Consider the following 26,052-nt stretch of genomic DNA (forward strand, 5'->3'; position numbering starts at 1 on the left):
CCTCCATTCCTCCTTCTCTTTCTCTTTGACTCACACCAATCCTCCCAGTCTCTCTTTTGCTGTCTCGTTAACTCCATCCATTCCTCCCAGCCTCTCTCTCTCTTTGACTCCCTACATCCTGTCTTTCTTTCTTTCTTTCTTTTTGACTCCCTCCAATCCTCCCAGCCTCTCTCTCTTTCACTCCCTCCATTCCTCCCAGCCTCTTTGACTCCATCCATTCCTCCCAGTCTCTCTGACTCCCTCCATTCCTCCCGGACTCTCTCTCTCTTTGACTCCCTCCATTCCTCCCAGCCTCTCTCTCTCTTTCTCTCTCTTTGACTCCCTCCATTCCTCCCAGTCTCTCTGACTCCCTCCATTCCTACCAGCCTCTCTCTCTTTCTCTCTCTTTGACTCGCTCCATTCCTCCCAGTCTCTCTGACTCCCTCCATTCCTCCCAGACTCTCTCTCTTTCTCTCTCTTTGACTCTCTCCATTCCTCCAAGTCTCTTTGACTCCCCCCATTCCTCCCAGTCTCTATTTGACTCCCTCCATTCCTACCAGCCTCTCTCTCTTTCTCTCTCTTTGACTCGCTCCATTCCTCCCAGTCTCTCTGACTCCCTCCATTCCTCCCAGCCTCTCTCTCTCTTTCTCTCTCTTTGACTCCCTCCATTCCTCCCAGTCTCTCTGACTCCCTCCATTCCTACCAGCCTCTCTCTCTTTCTCTCTCTTTGACTCGCTCCATTCCTCCCAGTCTCTCTGACTCCCTCCAGTCCTCCCAGACTCTCTCTCTTTCTCTCTCTTTGACTCTCTCCATTCCTCCAAGTCTCTTTGACTCCCCCCATTCCTCCCAGTCTCTATTTGACTCCCTCCATTCCTACCAGCCTCTCTCTCTTTCTCTCTCTTTGACTCGCTCCATTCCTCCCAGTCTCTCTGACTCCCTCCATTCCTCCCAGCCTCTCTCTCTTTCTCTCTCTTTGACTCCCTCCATTCCTCCAAGTCTCTTTGACTCCCTCCATTCCTCCCAGTCTCTATTTGACTCCCTCCATTCCTTCCAGCCTCTCTATCTCTGTCTCTCTGACTCCCTCCATTCCTCCCAGCCTCTCTCTCTCTTTAACTCCCTCCATTCCTCCCAGCCTCTCTCTATCTTTCTCTCTCTTTGACTCTCTCCATTCCTCCCAGTCTCTCTCTCTCTCTCTGTCTCCCTCCATTCCTCCCAGTCTCTCTGACTCCCTCCATTCCTCCCAGTCTCTCTCTCTGTCTCTCTGACTCCCTCCATTCCTCCCAGTCTCTCTTTGACTCCCTCCATTCCTCCCAGCCTCTCTCTCTCTTTCTCTCTCTTTGACTCCCTCCATTCCTCCCAGCCTCTCTCTCTTTCTCTCTCTTTGACTCCCTCCATTCCTCCCAGTCTCTCTTTGACTCCATCCATTCCTCCCAAAAATGATCAGAAATGTTAATTGGGTAACATGAAACATTGTGTTGGCTTTTTAATTGGGTAACATGAAACATTGGGTTGGCTTGTGCCTTCTTCTCCTTCTTATGCCCACAAAAATGCAGCTGGCTTGACATGAGTTATAAATTACAATAATACAAGATTAGGAAAATAAAATAAAGTGGCAGCAATATTTCTCAGTTCGGAGGAAGCTGGCCAAAAATTGGTACTGTGTAATGATCAGGCTTTTTAATCAGCTTCTTGATATGCCACACCTGTCAGGTGGATGGATTATATTGGCAAAGAATAAATGCTCACTAACAGGGATATAAAGAAATTTGAGCAACACATTTCAGAGAAATAAGCTTTTTGTGAGTATGGAACTTTTCTGGGATTTCTTATTTCAGCTCATGAAACATCACACCAACACTTTACATGTTGCATTTATATTTTTGTCCAGTGTACATTTAATCAATGTTGTTATTGTGAGGGTGTTAGGAGTGGTTTGAATAGCTTTGATGTTGAGGCACTCGGAACAAAAAGAGAAGGCGTTACATATTTTCGGGGATGAGGAACTCACATCATGAGAGACAAAATAACACAGTAAAGAAGACCAGTATTAATAATGATAATCTATCTTAATAACACTTAGATATATTATTTACACTTTGATAAGGTATATGTGATAAGTATCAGTTATATTTACCTGGTGGGTGGTTTGAGCTTCTTCTTCAGTCCTAGGTAACACTTGACTAACTTCAGTGGGACCTCTCTCTCTGGCTTAGTGCTCTTGGACAAACAGGAAGTCAAGTCAGACAAGGGAAGTAGGCCGTTTCAAGCAATCCAAATAGCAAGAGCATTTTTTTTGCAAAAGTGTCAGGGTCTCAAAAAGACAGGCAGTCCAAACATACGCTTTCCAAAAACAATCAGAGAATAATTGGATGGAGGAAAATATTGATAGTTACATATCGCAATGTTTTTGTGTTTTGGAACAGAAATGCCTTCTGGAACATGTGAACTTTAATATGCCTTAATAACAAACTTGAATTACATCCATAAATACAAATAACATTGTTCAATTACGTCGCTAGTTGGTTTAGCCATGGAAAAAGGCAGGAACATTCCCGCTAGCCATGATTGGCTGAGATAATGGACATGCCGGGAGATGAATTTGTATTGGTCTATCTATAATGCTTCTATCTATAATGTGAGCTGTTCAGTATGCATTGACAATCCTTTTTACTGTGCCGATTTTGAAAGATATGACGTTAGCCATCGAGAACTACAAAAACTATCGACAGATCAGTTGGAAAAGGGGATGGGCTACAATCTGCACACGCCATGGGCAATGTGAACCGGAGTGACTTGACAGAATGCTGGCCAAACGAGTTAAATGGTTCCAGTCTGTCGTGACGCGTTCACCCATGTATACAGATGAGAGTCTAGCTACATTTTCAGATATTATTTTCGAATTTTGTTGGGAAGTTATTTTTATTGCAAGTTAAAGCGTAACACTAGTTAGCGAACAAATGTTAGCTTGCTGGTTGGCTAGCTAAAGTTGCATGTATGATCTTTGTATTAATATTATTAGAATATGAAATTCATTTGCATTGCTAGTTATAGCCTAATGTTAGATAGCTAACATTGAACCTAGTTTGTTAGCTTCCTGCAGATTCATACTACAGCTATGACAATGTTTGTATAGTGGCTTGCAAAAGTATTCACCTTCCTTGGCATTTTTCCTATTTTGTTGCCTTACAACCTGGAATTAAAATAGATTTTTGGGGGGTTTGTATCATTTCATTTAAACAACATGTCTACCACTTTGAAGATGCAAAATATTTGTTTTTATTGTGGAACAAACAAGAAATAAGACAAAAACAACAGAAAACATGAGCGTGCATAACTATTCACCCCCACCAAAGTCAATACTTTGTAGAGCCACCTTTTGCAGCATTTACAGCTGCAAGTCTCTTGGGGTATGTCTCTATAAGCTTGGCACATCTAGCCACTGGTATTTCTGCCCATTCTTCAAGGCAAAACTGCTCCAGCTCCTTCAAGTTGGATGGGTTCTGCTGGTGTACAGAAATCTTTAAGTCATACTACAGATTCTCAATTGGATTGTGGTCTGGGCTTTGACTAGGCCATTCCAAGACCTTGATATGGTTCCTCTTAAACCACTCAAGTGTTGCTTTAGCAGTATGCTTAGGGTCATTGTCCTGCTGGAAGATTAACCTTCGCACCAGTCTCAAATCTCTGGAAGACTGAAACAGGTTTCCCTCAAGAATTTCCCTGTATTTAGCGCCATCTATCATTCCTTCAATTCTGACCAGTTTCCCAGTCCCTGCCACTGAAAAACTTTCCCACAGCATGATGTTTCCACCACCATGCTTCACTGTGGGGAAGGTGTTCTTGGGGTGATGAGAGGTGTTGCGTTTGCGCCAGACATAGTATTTTCCTTAATTGCCAAAAAACAAAATTTTAGTCTCATCTGACCAGAGTACGTTCTTTCATATGTTTTGGGAGTCTCCCACATGCCTTTTGGCGAACACCAAACGTGTTTGCTTATTTTTTCTAGCCACTCTTATGTAAAGCCCAGCTCTGTGGAATGTACGGCTTAAAGTGGTCGTATGGACAAATACTCCAATCTCTGCTGTGGAGCTTTGCAGCTCCTTCAGGGTTTCTCTAGTCTCTTTGTTGCCTCTCTAATTAATGCGCTCCCAGCCTGGTCAGTGAGTTTTGGTGGGCGGCCCTCTCTTGGCAGGTTTGTTGTGGTGACATATTCTTTCAGTTGATGTAAGAAGGGCTTCATAAATCAATTTTATTTGATTTCCATTTGTTTTATAATGGATTTAATGGTGCTGGGATGTTCAAAGTTTTGGATATTTTTTAATAACTCAACCTTGATCTGTTCTTCATGGTGCCGCTTGCTTGGTGGTGCCCCTTGCTTAGTGGTGTTGCAGTTATTTATTTTGCTTCATAGCAAAGTGGGTGAACACATATAAATCCACCACTTTTCATTTTTTTTATTTGTAGAATTTTTTAAAACAAGTAATTTTTTTCATTTCACTTCACCAATTTTGACTATTTTGTGTTTTGCCCATTTCATGAAATACAAATGAAAATCAATTTAATTAAATTACAGGTTGTAATGCAACATAAAAGGAAAAACACCAAGGGGATGAATACTTTTGCAAGGCAATGTATTTAGTAGTTGTATGAGTTGTTATTATACCAGTTCATTGTTTAGCTAACTAGCTAGCTACATGTCTAAACAAATACTCCACTTTGCCAGATGATTACATGACCCATTAAGTTAGCCAGGTGTGTCGTGGGATTGATTACAGCCAATTATTGTTTCATTATTTCATGAACATGTGAACATGTCTAAACAATAGTGACTCATCCACTTAGCTAGATGTGGCTGGGGAGTTGTTATAGCATTTCTTTCACATGACCCACCCACTTAGCTAGATGTGGCTGGGGAGTTGTTATAGCATTTCTTTCACATGACTCATCCACTTAGCTAGATGTGGCTGGGGAGTTGATATAGTATTTCTTTCACATGACCCATCCACTTAGCTAGATGTGGCTGGGGAGTTGTTATAGCATTTGTTTCACATGACCCATCCACTTAGCTAGATGTGGCTGGGGAGTTGTTATAGCATTTCTTTCACATGACTCATCCACTTAGCTAGATGTGGCTGGGGAGTTGTTATAGCATTTGTTTCACATGACCCATCCACTTAGCTAGATGTGGCTGGGGAGTTGTTATAGCATTTGTTTCACATGACCCATCCACTTAGCTAGATGTGGCTGGGGAGTTGTTATAGCCTTTATTTCACATGACCCATCCACTTAGCTAGATGTGGCTGGGGAGTTGTTATAGCATTTCTTTCACATGACTCATCCACTTAGCTAGATTTGGCTGGGGAGTTGTTATAGCATTTCTTTCACATGACTCATCCACTTAGCTAGATGTGGCTGGGGAGTTGTTATAGCATTTCTTTCACATGACTTATCCACTTAGCTAGATGTGGCTGGGGAGTTGTTATAGCATTTCTTTCACATGACTCATCCACTTAGCTAGATGTGGCTGGGGAGTTGTTATAGCATTTCTTTCACATGACCCATCCACTTAGCTAGATGTGGCTGGGGAGTTGTTATAGCATTTGTTTCACATGACTCATCCACTTAGCTAGATGTGGCTGGGGAGTTGTTATAGCATTTCTTTCACATGACCCATTTTTTTAGCCAGGTGTGTCGGGTAACAATGATAAAATACTCTTTCTGTTTTTGATATTGCTACTGTTGCATGTAACCTCTTCACTGTACCATTTACACCTTCGGTATCCTATGCATGTGACAAATAAAAGTAGATTTTATTTGATGTAGCGTGTGTTCACTACATTGCCTCACTTGTGAATCGTTAAAGAGATGGGTGGGGCTAAGGCATAAGAGGGTGTGAACAATGCTGAATGGGTGTAGATAAAGAGGAGCTCTCCAGTAGGTGTACCAAAACATTCAAGGGCCATTTTCTCAAAGTGGGTTTACAAGTTTAGCAACTTTCAAAGCTGAATTACTTTCTCATTGTTCCTCAACTGCTGTGTATGACTTTCTAGCTCTGAGTCTCTAATTTGATCCAATGTCTTGCTCCCAGGCAGAGTAAATAACTTTTTTGCCCGCTTTGAGCTCGGCATTTAACACCACAGTGCCCTCCAAGCTCGTCATCAAGCTTGAGACCCTGGGTCTCGACCCCGCCCTGTGCAACTGGGTACTGGATTTCCTGACGGGCCGCCCCCAGGTGGTGAGGGTAGGCAACAACATCTCCACCCCGCTGATCCTCAACACTGGGGCCCCACAAGGGTGCGTTCTGAGCCCTCTCCTGTACTCCCTGTTCACCCACGACTGCATGGCCACGCACGCCTCCAACTCAATTATCAAGTTTGCGGACGACACAACAGTGGTAGGCTTGATTACCAACAACGACGATACGGCCTAGAGGGAGGAGGTGAGGGCCCTCGGAGTGTGGTGTCAGGAAAATAACCTCACACTCAACGTCAACAAAACTAAGGAGATGATTGTGGACTTCAGGAAACAGCAGAGGGAACATATACACATACTATACATACTATACATACATACTATACATACTATACATATATATATACATATATACATACATACGAGCGGAAATGGAGGAAAACTCGCCTCCCTGCGGACCTGGCATCCTTTCACTCCCTCCTCTCTACATTTTCCTCTTCTGTCTCTGCTGCTAAAGCCACTTTCTACCACTCTAAAGTCCAAGCATCTGCCTCTAACCCTAGGAAGCTCTTTGCCACCTTCTCCTCCCTCCTGAATCCTCCTCCCCCCCCCCCCCCCTCCCTCTCTGCAGATGACTTCGTCAACCATTTTGAAAAGAAGGTCGACGACATCCGATCCTCGTGTGCTAAGTCAAACGACACCGCTGGTTCTGCTCACACTGCCCTACCCTGTGCTCTGACCTCTTTCTCCCCTCTCTCTCCAGATGAAATCTCGCGTCTTGTAATGCCGCCCAACAACCTGCCCGCTTGACCCTATTCCCTCCTCTCTTCTCCAGACCATTTCCGGAGACCTTCTCCCTTACCTCACCTCGCTCATCAACTCTTCCCTGACCGCTGGCTACGTCCCTTCTGTCTTCAAGAGAGCGAGAGTTGCACCCCTTCTGAAAAAACCTACACTCGATCCCTCCGATGTCAACAACTACAGACCAGTATCCCTTCTTTCTTTTCTCTCCAAAACTCTTGAACGTGCCGTCCTTGGCCAGCTCTCCCGCTATCTCTCTCAGAATGACCTTCTTGATCCAAATCAGTCAGGTTTCAAGACTAGTCATTCAACTGAGACTGCTCTTCTCTGTATCACGGAGGCCCTCCGCACTGCTAAAGCTAACTCTCTCTCCTCTGCTCTCATCCTTCTAGACCTATCGGCTGCCTTCGATACTGTGAACCATCAGATCCTCCTCTCCACCCTCTCCGAGTTGGGCATCTCCGGCGCGGCCCACGCTTGGATTGCGTCCTACCTGACAGGTCGCTCCTACCAGGTGGCGTGGCGAGAATCTGTCTCCTCACCACGCGCTCTCACCACTGGCGTCCCCCAGGGCTCTGTTCTAGGCCCTCTCCTATTCTTGCTATACACCAAGTCACTTGGCTCTGTCATAACCTCACATGGTCTCTCCTATCATTGCTATGCAGACGACACACAATTAATCTTCTCCTTTCCCCCTTCTGATGACCAGGTGGCGAATCGCATCTCTGCATGTCTGGCAGACATATCAGTGTGGATGACGGATCACCACCTCAAGCTGAACCTCGGCAAGACGGAGCTGCTCTTCCTCCCGGGGAAGGACTGCCCGTTCCATGATCTCGCCATCACGGTTGACAACTCCATTGTGTCCTCCTCCCAGAGCGCTAAGAACCTTGGCGTGATCCTGGACAACACCCTGTCGTTCTCAACTAACATCAAGGCGGTGGCCCGTTCTTGTAGGTTCATGCTCTACAACATCCGTAGAGTACGACCCTGCCTCACACAGGAAGCAGCGCAGGTCCTAATCCAGGCACTTGTCATCTCCCGTCTGGATTACTGCAACTCGCTGTTGGCTGGGCTCCCTGCCTGTGCCATTAAACCCCTACAACTCATCCAGAACGCCGCAGCCCGTCTGGTGTTCAACCTTCCCAAGTTCTCTCACGTCACCCCGCTCCTCCGCTCTCTCCACTGGCTTCCAGTTGAAGCTCGCATCCGCTACAAGACCATGGTGCTTGCCTACGGAGCTGTGAGGGGAACGGCACCTCAGTACCTCCAGGCTCTGATCAGGCCCTACACCCAAACAAGGGCACTGCGTTCATCCACCTCTGGCCTGCTCGCCTCCCTACCACTGAGGAAGTACAGTTCCGCGCAGCCCAGTCAAAACTGTTCGCTGCTCTGGCCCCCAATGGTGGAACAAACTCCCTCACGACGCCAGGACAGCGGAGTCAATCACCACCTTCCGGAGACACCTGAAACCCCACCTCTTTCAGGAATACCTAGGATAGGATAAAGTAATCCTTCTCACCCCCCTTAAAAGATTTAGATGCACTATTGTAAAGTGGCTGTTCCACTGGATGTCTTAAGGTGAACGCACCAATTTGTAAGTCGCTCTGGATAAGAGCGTCTGCTAAATGACTTAAATGTAAATGTAAATGTAAATACTATACATATATACATACATACTATACATATATACATACATACTATACATATATACATACATACTATACATACATACTATACATACTATACATATATACATACATACTATACATACTATACATATATACATACATACTATACATACGTACTATACATATATACATACTATACATATATACATACTATACATATATACATACTATACATATATACATACATACTATACATACTATACATATATACATACATACTATACATACTATACATATATACATACATACTATACATACATACTATACATATATACATACATACATACTATACATATATACATACATACTATACATACTATACATATATACATACATACTATACACACTATACATATATACATACATACATACTATACATATATACATACATACTATACATACTATACATATATACATACATACTATACATACTATACATATATACATACATACTATACATACTATACATATATACATACATACTATACATACTATACATATATACATACATACTATGTATATATACATACATACTATACATACAATACATACATACTATACATATTATACATATTATACATACTATACATATATACATACTATACATACATGGTATACATACTATACATATATACATACATACCATACATACTTTACATACATACATGCTATACATACTATACATACTATACATATATACTATACATACTATACATATATACTATACATACTATACATACTATACATATATACATACATACTATACATGCATACTATACATACTATACATACATACTATACATACTATACATACTATACATATATACATACATACTATACATATATACATACATACTATACATATATACATACATGCTATACATACTATACATATATACATACATGCTATACATACTATACACATATACATACTATACATACTATACATATATACTATACATACTATACATATATATATATACATACTATACATATATATATATACATACTATACATATATATACTATACATACTATACATATATATATATATACATACTATACATATATACATATATACATACATACTATACATACAGTGCCTTGCGAAAGTATTCGGCCCCCTTGAACTTTGCGACCTTTTCCACATTTCAGGCTTCAAACATAAAGATATAAAACTGTATTTTTTTGTGAAGAATCAACAACAAGTGGGACACAATCATGAAGTGGAACGACATTTATTGGATATTTCAAACGTTTTTAACAAATCAAAAACTGAAAAATTGGGCGTGCAAAATTATTCAGCCCCTTTACTTTCAGTGCAGCAAACTCTCTCCAGAAGTTCAGTGAGGATCTCTGAATGATCCAATGTTGACCTGAATGACTAATGATGATAAATACAATCCACCTGTGTGTAATCAAGTCTCCGTATAAATGCACCTGCACTGTGATAGTCTCAGAGGTCCGTTAAAAGCGCAGAGAGCATCATGAAGAACAAGGAAGACACCAGGCAGGTCCGAGATACTGTTGTGAAGAAGTTTAAAGCCGGATTTGTATACAAAAAGATTTCCCAAGCTTTAAACATCCCAAGGAGCACTGTGCAAGCGATAATATTGAAATGGAAGGAGTATCAGACCACTGCAAATCTACCAAGACCTGGCCGTCCCTCTAAACTTTCAGCTCATACAAGGAGAAGACTGATCAGAGATGCAGCCAAGAGGCCCATGATCACTCTGGATGAACTGCAGAGATCTACAGCTGAGGTGGGAGACTCTGTCCATAGGACAACAATCAGTCGTATATTGCACAAATCTGGCCTTTATGGAAGAGTGGCAAGAAGAAAGCCATTTCTTAAAGATATCCATAAAAAGTGTTGTTTAAAGTTTGCCACAAGCCACCTGGGAGACACACCAAACATGTGGAAGAAGGTGCACTGGTCAGATGAAACCAAAATTGTTTTTTTTGGCAACAATGCAAAACGTTATGTTTGGCGTAAAAGCAACACAGCTCATCACCCTGAACACACCATCCCCACTGTCAAACATGGTGGTGGCAGCATCATGGTTTGGGCCTGCTTTTCTTCAGCAGGGACAGGGAAGATGGTTAAAATTGGATGGAGCCAAATACAGGACCATTCTGGAAGAAAACCTGATGGAGTCTGCAAAAGACCTGAGACTGGGACGGAGATTTGTCTTCCAACAAGACAATGATCCAAAACATAAAGCAAAATCTACAATGGAATGGTTCAAAAATAAACATATCCAGGTGTTAGAATGGCCAAGTCAAAGTCCAGACCTGAATCCAATCGAGAATCTGTGGAAAGAACTGAAAACTGCTGTTCACAAATGCTCTCCATCCAACCTCACTGAGCTCGAGCTGTTTTGCAAGGAGGAATGGGAAAAAATTTCAGTCTCTCGATGTGCAAAACTGATAGAGACATACCCCAAGCGACTTACAGCTGTAATCGCAGAAAAAGGTGGCGCTACATAGTATTAACTTAAGGGGGCTGAATAATTTTGCACGCCCAATTTTTCAGTTTTTGATTTGTTAAAAACGTTTGAAATATCCAATAAATGTCGTTCCACTTCATGATTGTGTCCCACTTGTTGTTGATTCTTCACAAAAAAATACAGTTTTATATCTTTATGTTTGAAGCCTGAAATGTGGCAAAAGGTCGCAAAGTTCAAGGGGGCCGAATACATTCGCAAGGCACTGTATATACATACATGCTATACATACTATACATATATACATACATACTATACATACTATACATATATACTATACATACTATACATATATACATACATACTATACATACTATACATAAATACATATATACATACATACTATACATATATACATATATACTATACATACTATACATACTATACATATATACTATACATACTATACATACTATACATATATACATACATACTATACAAATATACATACATACTATACATACTATACATACTATACATACTATACATATATACATACATACTATACATATATACATACATACTATACATACTATACATACTATACATATATACATACATACTATACATACATACTATACATATATACATACATACTATACATACTATACATATATACATACATACTATACATACTATACATATATACATACATACTATGCATATATACATACATACTATACATATATACATACATACTATACACACTATACATATATACATACATACTATACATACTATACATATATACATACATATATACATACTATACATATATACATACATACTATACATATATACATACATACTATACATACATACTATACATATATACATACATACTATACATATATACATATATACATACATACTATACATACTATACATATATACATACATATTATACATGTATACATACATACTATACATATATACATACAAACTATACATACATACTATACATATATACATACATACTATACATACCATACATATATACATACATACTATACATATATACATACATACTATACATATATACATACATACTATACATACATACTATACATATATACATACATACTATACATATATATATACATACTATACATACTATACATATATATACTATACATATATACATACATACTATACATATATACATACATATATACATACTATACATATATACATACATACTATACATACTATACATATATACATACATACTATACATACTATACATACTATACATATATACATACATACTATACATATATACATACATACTATACATATATACATACATACTATACATATATACATACATACTATACATACATACTATACATATATACATACATACTATACATATATATACATACTATACATACATACTATACATATATATACTATACATATATACATACATACTATACATATATACATACATATATACATACTATACATATATACATACATACTATACATACTATACATATATACATACATACTATACATACTATACATATATACATACATACTATACATATATACATACATACTATACATACTATACATAAATACATACATACTATACATACTATACATATATACATACATACTATACATATATACATACATACTATACATATATACATACATACTATACATATATACATACATACTATACATACTATACATATATACATACATACTATACATATATACATACATACTATACATATATACATACATACTATACATACTATACATAAATACATACATACTATACATACTATACATATATACATACATACTATACATATATACATACATACTATACATATATACATACATACTATACATATATACATACATACTATACATACTATACATAAATATATACATACTATACATACTATACATATATATACTATACATATATACATACATACTATACATATATACATACATATATACATACTATACATATATACATACATACTATACATACTATACATATATACATACATACTATACATACTATACATATATACATACATACTATACATATATACATACATACTATACATACTATACATAAATACATACATACTATACATATATACATACATACTATACATACTATACATAAATACATACATACTATACATACTGTATAGTGAGCAATATTTTTATGAACATCGACGGGCAAAAGAATCACAGTATCGAATAGCAATACATATCGTATCGTGAGGTCCCTGGCAATTCCGGGCCTTAGACATTACTCTTCTGCCTGACACCAACCTATCCAACACTTAACATTTGCTTATCGCTGCACACACACACACACAAACAGAAAAAAAAGAAACGCCTCTCAGAATATCAATTAAATTTCCGCTACACTGCTAATTTAAATCTTCTTTGGGTGGTAATAAGCCACATTGCAAAGCAGCCTGATATTACAATAATTAAGGAAAGAACAGCCTTCATTCAAAGCCCCCCTTCATCTCTCCTTCCATCCACCTCCATCCATTATTAACTCGTCTTCACACTCCTTTACAAACCACATCTGGAGCTAAGAGAGGGGCCGCAGGGGAGGCTTGTTGCCACTGCACACACACACCATGTACAGTCCTGTGTCCTGGTTCTAACGTAAAGCCGGGCAGCTGGGGGGGTAATTCACATACTGGAACACTTCTCTGTCTGATGTGAATGTGTGTGTCTATGTGTGGGGGTGGGAAGTGTGTGCGTCTGTGTGTAAGGACGGAGATAGTTTCCAGTTTCTTTAATATCAAAATTAAAAGGTAAATGGGGGGGGGGGGGGGGTGCTTTCCTTTTGGCGAATGAGGAGAACAATTGAAAGCAGAAAAGCGCTTCATTTTGTGCGAGCTGTAAACAGTATTTAATTGCCAAACAAATGAAAATGCACAGGCAAATACAGCACACACACACACACACGAGCCCCACTCACTTTCATCTCTTTGTACAGTAGCAGCTTGTCATCTCGGAGGATGACATATCTGTCCTGGAATTTATGTCCGGAAAGCAGCTTGGAGGATCCATCCTTGAACTTCACCTGTTCCCCTCTTATAAACTGTTTTCGCTTCCTGCCTGAAGGTGAAATCCAACAAAATGCAATCAGCAGATCTTCCCCACCCCTTGGTGTATGAGAGATGGAAGAAACTCACCGCAATTATGAATGCATGTTTGTGATTGTATGATTTGCTGTAAGAGTCTATTGATGACATAGGTGTAGAGTATAGTATCATGCATCAATGTTCATTTGCTTTGAGGTTAAATCGTGATGAGAAAAGGTTACTTGTTATAAATGTTCAATAATAGCCTTCTTAACAGGTACAGTGATATCACTAATGGCTGAAAGAGGTGAGAAATTACTGTTCATAACGTCAATAAATCAATCTGTAATGTATTACTAAACTGTTCCTTATACTAATCTAATAACACATTAATTAATAAGTTGGTTCTGAAATGATGGAATGGATAAAAGGACTGATGCTGAGAGAGAGAGAGAGAGAGAGAGAGAGAGGGAGAGAGCGAGAGAGAGACACACACAGGGAGAGAGAGAGAGAGAGAGACAGTGAGATACAGAGAGAGAGAGAGAGAGAGAGAGAGTGAGAGAGAGAGAGAGAGAGAGAGAGACAGTGAGATACAGAGAGAGAGAGAGAGAGAGAGTGAGAGAGTCAATCTTTCATTCTTAGCATCCATCAAGGTCTTTAGTACAGTATTGTGTATCTGTGTGGAAAATTCTCTCAATAAGGAAACTGTGCTCATAGAAACAGACGCCTTTTAGCTCAATCAGTGCCATTGTCAGTGTGAAATGCTGGAGTACAAAAGCTGATTTGACACCTTCTCAGCTATATTGTGAGCATGACGGTGCTTTCAGATGTCATCCATCTAACTGCATGTTGTACCTGGGAGAGTGTCTGCCATTTTGTGCTCTCCAAACTTTTTGATGACGAGGAAGGCGGAACTGGGGTCGTCTAGAGTGCTCCACTCCAGCACCTGCTCCAGAACCTTCTCTTTGTAGTGTAATGGGCGTTCTGTTACAAAGACAAAATACATCCGTGTGTTGTGTCTACAAGTCAGAGTGTTGTGTCTGGTAGTCAGAGTGTTGTGTCTGCTAGTCAGAGTGTTGTGTCTGCTAGTCAGAGTGTTGTGTCTGGTAGTCAGAGTGTTGTGTCTGGTAGTCAGAGTGTTGTGTCAGCTAGTCAGAGTGTTGTGTCAGCTAGTCAGAGTGTTGTGTCAGCTAGTCAGAGTGTTGTGTCTGGTAGTCAGAGTGTTGTGTCTGGTAGTCAGAGTGTTCTGTCTGGTAGTCAGAGTGTTGTGTCTGCTAGTCAAAGTGTTGAGTCTGGTATTCAGAGTGTTGTGTCAGCTAGTCAGAGTGTTGTGTCAGCTAGTCAGAGTGTTGAGTCTGGTATTCAGAGTGTTGTGTCAGCTAGTCAGAGTGTTGTGTCAGCTAGTCAGAGTGTTGTGTCTGGTAGTCAGAGTGTTGTGTCAGCTAGTCAGAGTGTTGAGTCTGGTATTCAGAGTGTTGTGTCTACCAGTCAGAGTGTTGTGTCAGCTAGTCAGAGTGTTCTGTCTGGTAGTCAGAGTGTTGTGTCTACTAGTCAGAGTGTTGTGTCTACTAGTCAGAGTGTTGTGTCAGCTAGTCAGAGTGTTGTGTCTGGTAGTCAGAGTGTTGTGTCTGGTAGTCAGAGTGTTGTGTCAGCTAGTCAGAGTGTTGTGTCAGCTAGTCAGAGTGTTGTGTCTGGTAGTCAGAGTGTTGTGTCTGGTAGTCAGAGTGTTGTGTCTACAATTCTGTAACAGAGACAACAAATCCGTTTTTCATCTATAACTAAGTCCAAGACTATTTAAAGTCTATGGTTGTGTCTGCAAAATCTGAAAATATTACCCTCGCAGTTTACAATGTTTTCAACACAATCCTGACCGATGTGGTTCAGCTGTACATCCCCCCAAAAAAAAACAATTGCACAATCTTCATTATCACGGAACTTTAACTGTCTAAAACGCCATCAGGAAAAATCCATTATCAATATGTTGTTGTTTTTCCTTCCCCCGACTTTTATAATTGCGTAGTTAAATTATCCTCTGCAAATCTGAACATGATTAGAAAACACACTCAAGTGCAAAATAGGCCTATTATCTTGCCCTGATTTGTGAGCAGGATATTAGTACATACCATCAGCTAAAATCACGTGTGCCCCCCCCCCCACCTGTATTTTTTCAATTTCTGCACACCGTGTTAATAGTTTTTCATATCCGAGGGAAACAAACAATAGTCCCGGGTGCGTAATTAATTTAGAACACAGTAGCTTATCTTTTCTCTGGGATCTGTGCAGACTCAGGCGAAAGGAAATAGTTATTCATTCTCACACCCAAATATTAGCTTCCCCAATCGCCACCGATAACACTGTTTATCTATGGTTTAACCATCAAAACGCGTAATTATCTTACACTTACTCTTCTTCCCCTTTCCCCCTTATCAGTCATTAGCATAAAAATGTGTCACGACAGCAACTTTTGAACAGCTAAGCGATCCGGGATGTTTCAACGCAAATCTGTTGTCTCCAGCAAGGGAAAAATGTTGAACCATCATCAAATATACTCTATGTTCACCGTGTAACCCATCTTTTTTTTTTTTTTTGTTTCGCAAAGGAAAAACCTGACCAAGGCTAACTTTGAAGAGGGGAACACGCAAACTCTCTGTGAACTGGTGAAAAGTACACAGCAATGCCAGCTAATTATACTAGAACTATAATCCATTAATTATTATTCGTCATTAACCCCTCCCACTAAATGCAGAGGTGTTACAGTATATAAATGATCTCAACTCACGATTCAAGAAAAGAGGAAATGGCTCATTTATGACATATGACGACGATGATATTAATTACTCACCATAGTATCATCAACCGACTGACGTTGAGCTGATTTCATCACTTCTATAGCCATGGACACCAGTTCATTACTGAAATACTACTGCATACACTAGTTCATTACTGAGATATTACTACATACACTACTTCATTACTGAGATATTACTACATACACTACTTCATTACTGAGATATTACTACATACACCAGTTAATTACTGAGATATTACTACATACACTAGTTCATACCTGAGATATTACTACATACACTACTTCATTACTGAGATATTACTGCATACACTAGTTCATACCTGAGAAATTACTACATACACTACTTCATTACTGAGATATTACTGCATACACTAGTTCATACCTGAGATACTACTGCATACACTGGTTCATACCTGAGATATTACTACGTACACTACTTTATTACTGAGATACTACTACATACACTAGTTCATTACTGAGATATTACTACATACACTGGTTCACACCTGAGATATTACTACATACACTGGTTCATACCTGAGATATTACTGCATACACTAGTTCATAACTGAGATACTTCAACAGCCTAATCTTCTGATCATGAGGCCTTGAGAAGAGGAAAATGTGACCTGAATGAGAACAGCCTTTGAAACAGTGTCCTGGGTGTCAAACACCCATCTCTCACTAATTGGATATACAGACAGATGACATCCATCTCTAATTCAATGTACAGACAGATGACAGTTCAGTTAGGAGAAAAGATGGCACTGACAAAGATGGACGCCTCTCTTCACGTTCTGAAGAAACTATGTTGTATTTTTATTTTTTTATGGATTATTTCTTACATTGTTACCCCGGGAAATCTTAAGTCTTATTACATACAGCCGGGAAGAACTATTGGATATAAGAGCAACGTCAACACACCAACATTACGACCAGGAATACAACTTTCCCGAAACGGATCCTCTGTTTTGGACCACCACCCAGGACTATGGATCTAATCCCAGAAGCCGACCCAAGACAACGGCACCGCAGAAGGGGCAGATGGAGCGGCCTCCTGATCAGGCTCCGTAGACGTGCACATTGCCCACCGCTCCCGAGTATCCTACTCGCCAATGTCCAGTCTCTTGACAAAAAGGTAGACGAAATTCGAGCAAGGGTTGCCTCCCAGAGGGACATCAGAGATTGTAACATTCTCTGTTTCACGAAAACATGGCTCTCTCGGGAAGGCAACGGTTCAGCCACCGGGCTTCTCTATGCACCGCGCCAACAGAGATAAACATCTCTCTGGGAAGAGGGAGGGCAGGGGTGTGTGCTTCATGATTAACGACTCATGGTGTAATCATAACAACATACAGGAACTAAAGTCCTTCTGCTCACCCGACCTAGAATTCCTCACAATCAAATGCCGGCCATATTACCTTCCAAGAGAATTCTAGTTAGTTATCGTCACAGCTGTGTACATTCCCCCTCAAGCAGACACCAAGACGGCACTAAAGGAACTTCACAGGACTTTATGTAAACTGGAAACCATATATCCTGAGGCTGCATTTATTTTAGCTGATTTGAGAATAAGGTTACCAAAATTCTATCGGCATATTGATTGCACTATGTGTAGGGGTAATACACTCAGCCACTGCTACTCTAACTCCCTTCGGCAAATCCGACCACGACGTCATCTTGCTCCTACCGTCTTATAGGTAGAAACTCAAATAGGATGCACCAGTGACTAGAACCATTCAATACTGGTCTGACCAATCGGAATCCACGCTTCAAGATTGTTTAGATCACGTGGACTGGAATATGTTGACCTATACGCTTACTGAGTGAATTTATAAGGAAGTGCATTGGAGATGTTGTACCCACTGTGACTATTAAAACCTACCCTAAACAGAAACCGTGGAAAGATGGCAGCATTTGTGCAAAAATTATAGCGCAAACCACCGCATTAACCATGGAAAGAGGTCTGGGAACATGGCTGAATATAAACAGCGTAGTTATTCCCTCCGCAAGCCAATCAAACAAGCGAAATGCTGGTACAGGTACAAAGTGGAATCGCAATTCAACGGCTCAGACACGAGACGTATGTGGCAGGGTCTACAGGAAATCATGGACTACAAAAAGAAAACCAGTCATGTCACGGACACCGACCTTCACACTTCCAGACAAACTAAACACCTTCTTTGCCCGCTTTTAAGATAATAGAGTGCCACCGTCGCGGCCCGCTAACAAGAACTGTGCCCCCCCTCTCCTTCTCCGTGGCCGACGTGAGTAAAACTTGTTAAACCGTGTTAACCCTCGCAAGGCTGCTGGTCCAGACGGCATCCCCAGCCGCATCCTCAGATCAAGCGCAGACAAGCTGGCTGGTGTGTTTAGTGAGATATTCAATCTCTCCCTATCTCAGTTGAATGTCCACATATGCTTCAAGGTGGCCACCATTGTTCCTGTACCCAAGAAGGCAAAGATAACTGAACTAAATGACTACCACCCCGTAGTACTCTCTTCTGTCATCATGAAGTGCTTTGAGAGACTAGTCAAGGATCATATCTCCTCCACCTTACAGGCCACCCTAAACCCACTTCAGTTTGCATAACGCAGGTCCACAGACGATGCAATCACCATCACACTGCACACTGCCCTATCCCATCTGGACTAGAATAATAGCTATGTACAGTGGTTCCTCCTTTAAAATGTGCATCATACTGTGGCACACCTTGCATGCTGCCGCAGCTTTCTGTGGCACATCAGCCAATTTTTCTGTTACTGCAAGTTATTGCTAGTTTGACCATCTCCGAGAAGATAATAGAGAGCCACCGTCGCGGCCCGCTAACAAGAATTGCGCCCCCCCCCCCCCCCACCTATCCTTCTCCGTGGCCGACGTCTACTAGGACATTTAATCCTAGTAAACATTCCCTGTCTTAAGCCAGTTAGGATCACCACTTTATTTTAAGAATGTGAAATGTCAGAATAATAGTAGAGAGAATGATTTATTTCAGCTTTTATTTCTTTCATCACATTGCTAGTGGGTCAGAAATTTACATTCACTCAATTAGTATTTGCAAGCATTGTCTTTAAATTATTTACCTTGGGTCAAACATTTCAGGGAGCCTTCCACAAGCTTCCCACAATAAGTTGGGTGAAATTTGGCACATTCTGACAGAGCTCCGTCTGACAGAGCACATTCTGACAGAGCTCCGTCTGACAGAGCACATTCTGACAGAGCTCCGTCTGACAGAGCACATTCTGACAGAGCTCCGTCTGACAGAGCACATTCTGACAGAGCTCCTGACAGAGCTGGTGTAACTGAGTCAGGTTTGAAGGCCTCCTTGCTCTCACACACATTTTCAATTCGGTCCACACATTTTCTATAGGATTGAGGTCAGGACTTTCTGATGGCCACTCCAACACCTTGTTGTCCTTAAGCCATTTTGCCACAACTTTGGAAGTATGCTTGGGGTCATTGTCCATTTGGAAGACCCATTTGTGACCAAGCTTTAACTTCCTGACTGATGTCTTGAGATGTTGCTTCAATATATCCATGTAATTTTCCTACCACATGAATCCATCTATTTTGTGAAGTGTACCATTCCCTCCTACCGCAAAGCACCCCCACACCATGATGCTACCACCCCCGTGCTTCACGGTTGGGATGGTATTCTTCGGCTTGCAAGCCTCCCCCTTTTTCGTCCAAACGTAATGATGGTCATTATGACAAAACAGTTCTATTTTTGTTTCATCAGATGAGGATATTTTTCCAAAAAGTACGATCTTTGTTCCCATGTGCAGTTGCAAACCGTAGTCTGACTTTTTAATGGTGGTTTTGGAGCAGTGCTATTTCAGCTTTTCAGGTTGAGTTTTCAGTGGTCTTTCAGGTTTCGCTGGGCGTAATTTCAGGTTATTTCGATATAGGACTCGTTTTACTGTGGATATAGATACTTTTGTACCTGTTTCCTCCAGCATCTTCACAAGGTCCTTTGCTGTTGTTCTGGGATTGATTTGCACCTTTCACACCAAAGTACGTTCATCTCTAGGAGACAGAACGCATCTCCTTCCTGAGCGGTATGATGGCTGCGTGGTCCCATGGTGTTTATACTTGAGTACTATTGTTTGTACAGATGAATGTGGTACTTCAGACATTTGGAAATTGCTCCCAAGGATGAACCAGACTTTTGGAGGTTTCTAGTTTTGGCTGATTTCTTTTGATTTTCCCATGATGTCAAGCAAGGAGGCACTGAGTTTGAAGGTAGGCCTTGAAATACATCCACAGGTACACCTCCAATTGACTCAATTTATGTCAATTCGCCTATCAGAAGCTTCTAAAGCCATGACATCATTTTCTGGAATTTTCCAAGCTGTTTAAAGGCACAGTCAACTTAGTGTATGTAAACTTCTGACCCACTGGAATTGTGATGCAGTGAATTATAAGTGAAATAATCTGTATGTAAACAATTGTTGAAAACATGACTTGTATGACACAAGTAGATATCCTAACTGACTTGCCAAAACCATAGTTTGTTAACAAGAAATTTGTGGAGTGGTTGAAAAATGAGTTTTAATGACTCCAACCTAAGTGTATGTAAACTTCCAACTTCAACTGTAGCTCTGCTATTAGACAATTCTTTAGTAAAGGTTGAATAGTATATTGTTCAGCTAATAGCCCATCCTGCTATGTTTGTGAAAAACGAATAATACTGATTTTTCCCCTTCCCACGGTAAAAAATTCCAATTGACAAAGTGTTTTTAGCCACAATCGGCACCAACCCCAATTAATACATTTGGGCACAGTCGTTAGCGTGCTGGACTTTGGGCAAGAATGTTCAGGGTTCGAAACCTGCTCCCTGCTTGCTATGATGCATGAGTTGATACACCTTGTATTGAATATGGCTGAATTCTTTTTTTTTGCTAAATAGTGATTTTCGTAAATAAAATGTATGTCAAAAAAATATGCACAATCGTTTGTCTCTACATTAACTAACATCCTCCCAATTTGTTTGCTTGACTCATTATGACGTTATAACTACATACATTTGCTTCCCCGTAATGTTTTGTCAGCCAACTTTGCTGAAGTCATCAGGGACGGGTGGCAAGTGTGAAATTCGTCATTGGAACCACTCGATATGATTGGTCATATAAAAACCTTGGGACCCAAATGCATAATGAGTGCTCTATCTCCCCCTTGTGGTGGTCTGGAGTAATGAAGCCGTGACGCTGGTTACCTCTAAGTCCTGCGCTGTAAGCTCGCAACTTTTAAAGGAGGAACCACTGTAAGAATGCTGGAAGCCCTGGGCTTCAACCCCACCCTGTGCAATTGGGTCCTGGACTTTCTGACGGACCACACCCAGGTGGTGAAGGTAGGAAACAATATCTCCACCTCGCTGACCCTCAACACTGGGGACCCACAAGGGTGGGTGCTCCGCCCCCTCCTATACTCCCTGTTCAACCACGACTGCGGGGCCATTCACGCCTCCAACTCAATCATCAAGTTTGCAGAAGGCACAACAGTAGCGGGCTTGATTACCTACAGCGACGAGACAGCCTACAGGGAGGAGGTGAGGGCACTCGGAGTGTGGTGTCAGGCAAACAACCTCTCACTCAACGTCAATAAAACTAAGGAGATGATCCACATCGAAAGGACAGCAGTGAAGAAAGTGGAAAGTTTGAAGTTCCTCGGCGTACACATCAACAACAAACTGAAATGTGTGGCACAACAGCACCTCTTCAACCTCAGGAGGCTGAAAAAATTTGGCTTGTCACCCAAAACCTTGACTAACTTTTACAGATCCACAATCGAGAGCATCCTGTCGGGTTGTATCACAACCTGGTATGGCAACTGCACCGCCATCAACCGCAAGGCCCTCCAAAGGGTGGTGCGGTCTGCACAACACATCACTGTGGGCAAACTACCTGCCTTTCATGACATCTATAGCACCAGATGTCACAAAAAGGCCAAAAAGATCATCAAGGACAACAACCACCCGAGCCACTGCCTGTCACCCCGCTACCATCCAGAAGGCGAGGTCAGTACAGGTGCATCAAAGCAGAGACCGAGAGACTGAAAAACAGCTTCTATCTCAAGGCCATCAGACTGCTAAACAACCACCACTAACTCAGAGAGGCTGCTGCCTACACGGAGACCCAATCACTAAGTCAGAGAGGCTGCTGCCTAAATGGAGACCCAATCACTGGCCACTTTAACAAATGGATCACTAGTCACTTTCAACAATGCCACTTTAAATAATGCCACTTTAATCATGTTTACATATCTAACATTACCATCTATTTTATACCATCTATTGCACCTTGCCTATGCTGCTCGGCCATCACTCATCCCTATATTTATACATACATATTCTCATTCACCCCCTTTAGATTAGTGTGTATCGGGTAGTTGTTGGGGAACTGTTTGATCGCTTGTTAGATATTGTTGCATTGTCGGAACTAGAAGCGCAAGCATTTCACTACACTCATATTAACATCTGCTAACCATGACTATGCGACAAATACAATTTGATTTGGTTTGAAAAGATTGAAAAAAAATGTTGAGAGGGAATAAGCAAAGACATTTCCCTTCTTCCCAATATTATTTACAGCACGGTCTACATATTTACATATTTCATTTATCCAACCAATTAGTGAAACCAGATGTTTTTCTGACTTCAGAAACCTGGAGACATGAAAGAAATGCTTCTATGTATGTAGTGACCTTAATGACCAGTTGATCATCTCTTTGTTGTCACATACCCAGTTCTCCGTTCTCAATGACCTCGAACGTGGTCCAGAGGTCGACCGGGTTGGTGACCACGTTCCTCGTAACCAGCGTGGACTCTGCCAGCTCGTCTGACGTCATGGTAGGAGACAACTACCACAACACAACCACAACAATGTTAGAGAGAGGAGAGGAAACAATCACATCTTAGCAGGACTGGGTTCATTTCCATTGCACCCAGGAAGAAACAGGAAGTGAACTGAAATCACAGTACATTCTTAAAATGTCCATTAACTTGCTGAATTTAAATAGAACGACTACAACCCTGCATGTTAGCTATCCCCATCAGATAATTAGGGAATGGGGGAAAGGTTGGGCATTTGTATCACTGTCAAAGATTTTCCATCACTTGCAATCTGGAAATGGAGAACACAAACGTCTACATTTGTTAGTGAAATAGTCTGCACAGAAGCTATTCTGTAATCATAGTGTAGAGGTGAACAGAAAGTAAAGAACAAGCATGACTCAAAAGAGAAGAAAATAATTGTTAATGTCACAGTGAGTCGTAAAACAGTCCACTCTAACCCCCCCACCTCCCCTTTCCACCCCACTGCTGTTCCACACCTGCAAAATAAATCCATTACCTGCAGCTTACCACTGCCTCTGATTAAACACAATTACTCACACAATTATATCAGAAGTGTCTTTGATTAGCTAGCTTTTGATTTATTTCGGTGGCAGTAATCCTATCAGGTTTAACCACCAACGTCTTGGCCCTATTCTATCACGCCCTCCACTCCCACACCTCTCTCTATTCCCTCCATCCCATCAGCTCTGTACCTCTAACTCCCCCAGACCCTGTTACACACCCCTCCACTCCCACACCTCTCTCTATTCCTCCATCCCATCAGCTCTGTACCTCTAACTCCCCCAGACCCTGTTACACACCCCTCCACTCCCACACCTCTCTCTATTCCCCTCATCCCATCAGCTCTGTTCTAACTCCCCAGACTCCGTTACACACCCCTCCACCTCCTTTCCTTCTACTCCCTTTATCCTTCATTCTCTCCATCCAACTTATACACTCCCCCTCTTGCTCACCCTTTACACCACATTCTCTCCATCCAACATACACACACACACACACACACACACACACACACACACACACACACACACACACACACACACACACACACACACACACACACACACACACACACACCTTCACCTTGATTAAGCAGCAGTCCTCCGGCTCCCTCCTCTCCAGGAACACCTCAAAGATCAAGTCCCCGGCCGGAGAGAACTAAATAGAAGGAGAAAAAGAGGGAGAGAAACAGAGGAAAAAGAAAAACCACAACATTCGTATTAATTGGCTTTTGTTCTGAATTCCCACCTCGGTGTGGCCTGAGCCTAAACAGAGGGAACCAAGGGAAGCATTAGACGATTTGAGGAGAGTGGTAGAGGTCGTATTCTGAGCTACAGGCAAAACTAAATATAGTGATTTTAATTGATGCAAAGTTTTGGCAGAATGAGGGAAGCAAGCCAGAGGAAGTCAGAGAGGTGGTGGAAAGGGAGGGGGGGGGGGGGGGTAAGGGCTTCAAATGTAGTCAACATTTCTGCCAAACTTTATAATATCCCAAACAAGTGTTCAGTCTCTTAATCAGGGATGAATATTAACTTGAGCTAACTCTGACCTTTGACCCGTGACTTTGGGTCAATGTCTGTGTGGAAATCTGAAGCTTGTAGTAGATCAAGTAATGATACTCCTCTTAGGATTTTGATATCATTTTAGATTTAACACAGAGACAAATGTATTTTTCAATCTGTGAGAATCCAGTCTGTTCGATACCATTGAGGTAACATACTGTATCAGGCCACATACAGAGTGTCTTAAACACACGCAAGAGGCTTTGGAGAAGTCCTTGGGACCTCTCAATTTCCCTTCAACCTCCGGCATTGTAAAACAACAGGCCATTGGACACAAAGTGACATTGCATCAAGAGTCATATGACCTTATGTCAATGTCCTTGTCCTCTGTTCTCTCTCTTCACAACAACAAAAAAAAAACTTTTTAAGATCGGGTTATCATGAGCAAACCAACTTCTGAGGCAAAAGTGAAAAGTCTGCCTTCTATGAAACATTTCTTCTCAACTTTGAACTAAACAACCTATGATGTCTTCAACAAAAGTAAGCCAGAGAGAAAATATTGTAAACAAGCGGAGAGAAGTTGTGGCATGAAGGTCATACATGACGGAGAGGTCTTGGGAAAAGACAAATGCCAT

General features: G+C 40.9%; 1 protein-coding gene across 2 annotated transcripts in view; it reads right to left on the reverse strand.

The window, feature by feature from the left end:
- arap2 (ArfGAP with RhoGAP domain, ankyrin repeat and PH domain 2) overlaps positions 1–26,052 on the reverse strand; it is a 262,145-nt gene that overhangs the window by 9,004 nt on the left and 227,089 nt on the right. Inside the window, exons 25-29 of one of the 2 annotated variants that reach the window (XM_065021967.1) lie at positions 24,993–25,073; positions 23,803–23,920; positions 15,108–15,236; positions 14,147–14,286; positions 2,114–2,196 (exon numbers count right to left, since the gene is read on the reverse strand). In XM_065021967.1, coding sequence (XP_064878039.1) covers positions 2,114–2,196; positions 14,147–14,286; positions 15,108–15,236; positions 23,803–23,920; positions 24,993–25,073 — 551 coding nt within the window. The remainder of the gene's footprint in view (positions 1–2,113; positions 2,197–14,146; positions 14,287–15,107; positions 15,237–23,802; positions 23,921–24,992; positions 25,074–26,052) is intronic. The other variant, XM_065021968.1, reaches the window with a different exon arrangement.

This window comes from Oncorhynchus nerka, linkage group LG8 (assembly GCF_034236695.1).
Source record: "Oncorhynchus nerka isolate Pitt River linkage group LG8, Oner_Uvic_2.0, whole genome shotgun sequence".
NCBI lineage: Eukaryota > Metazoa > Chordata > Actinopteri > Salmoniformes > Salmonidae > Oncorhynchus > Oncorhynchus nerka.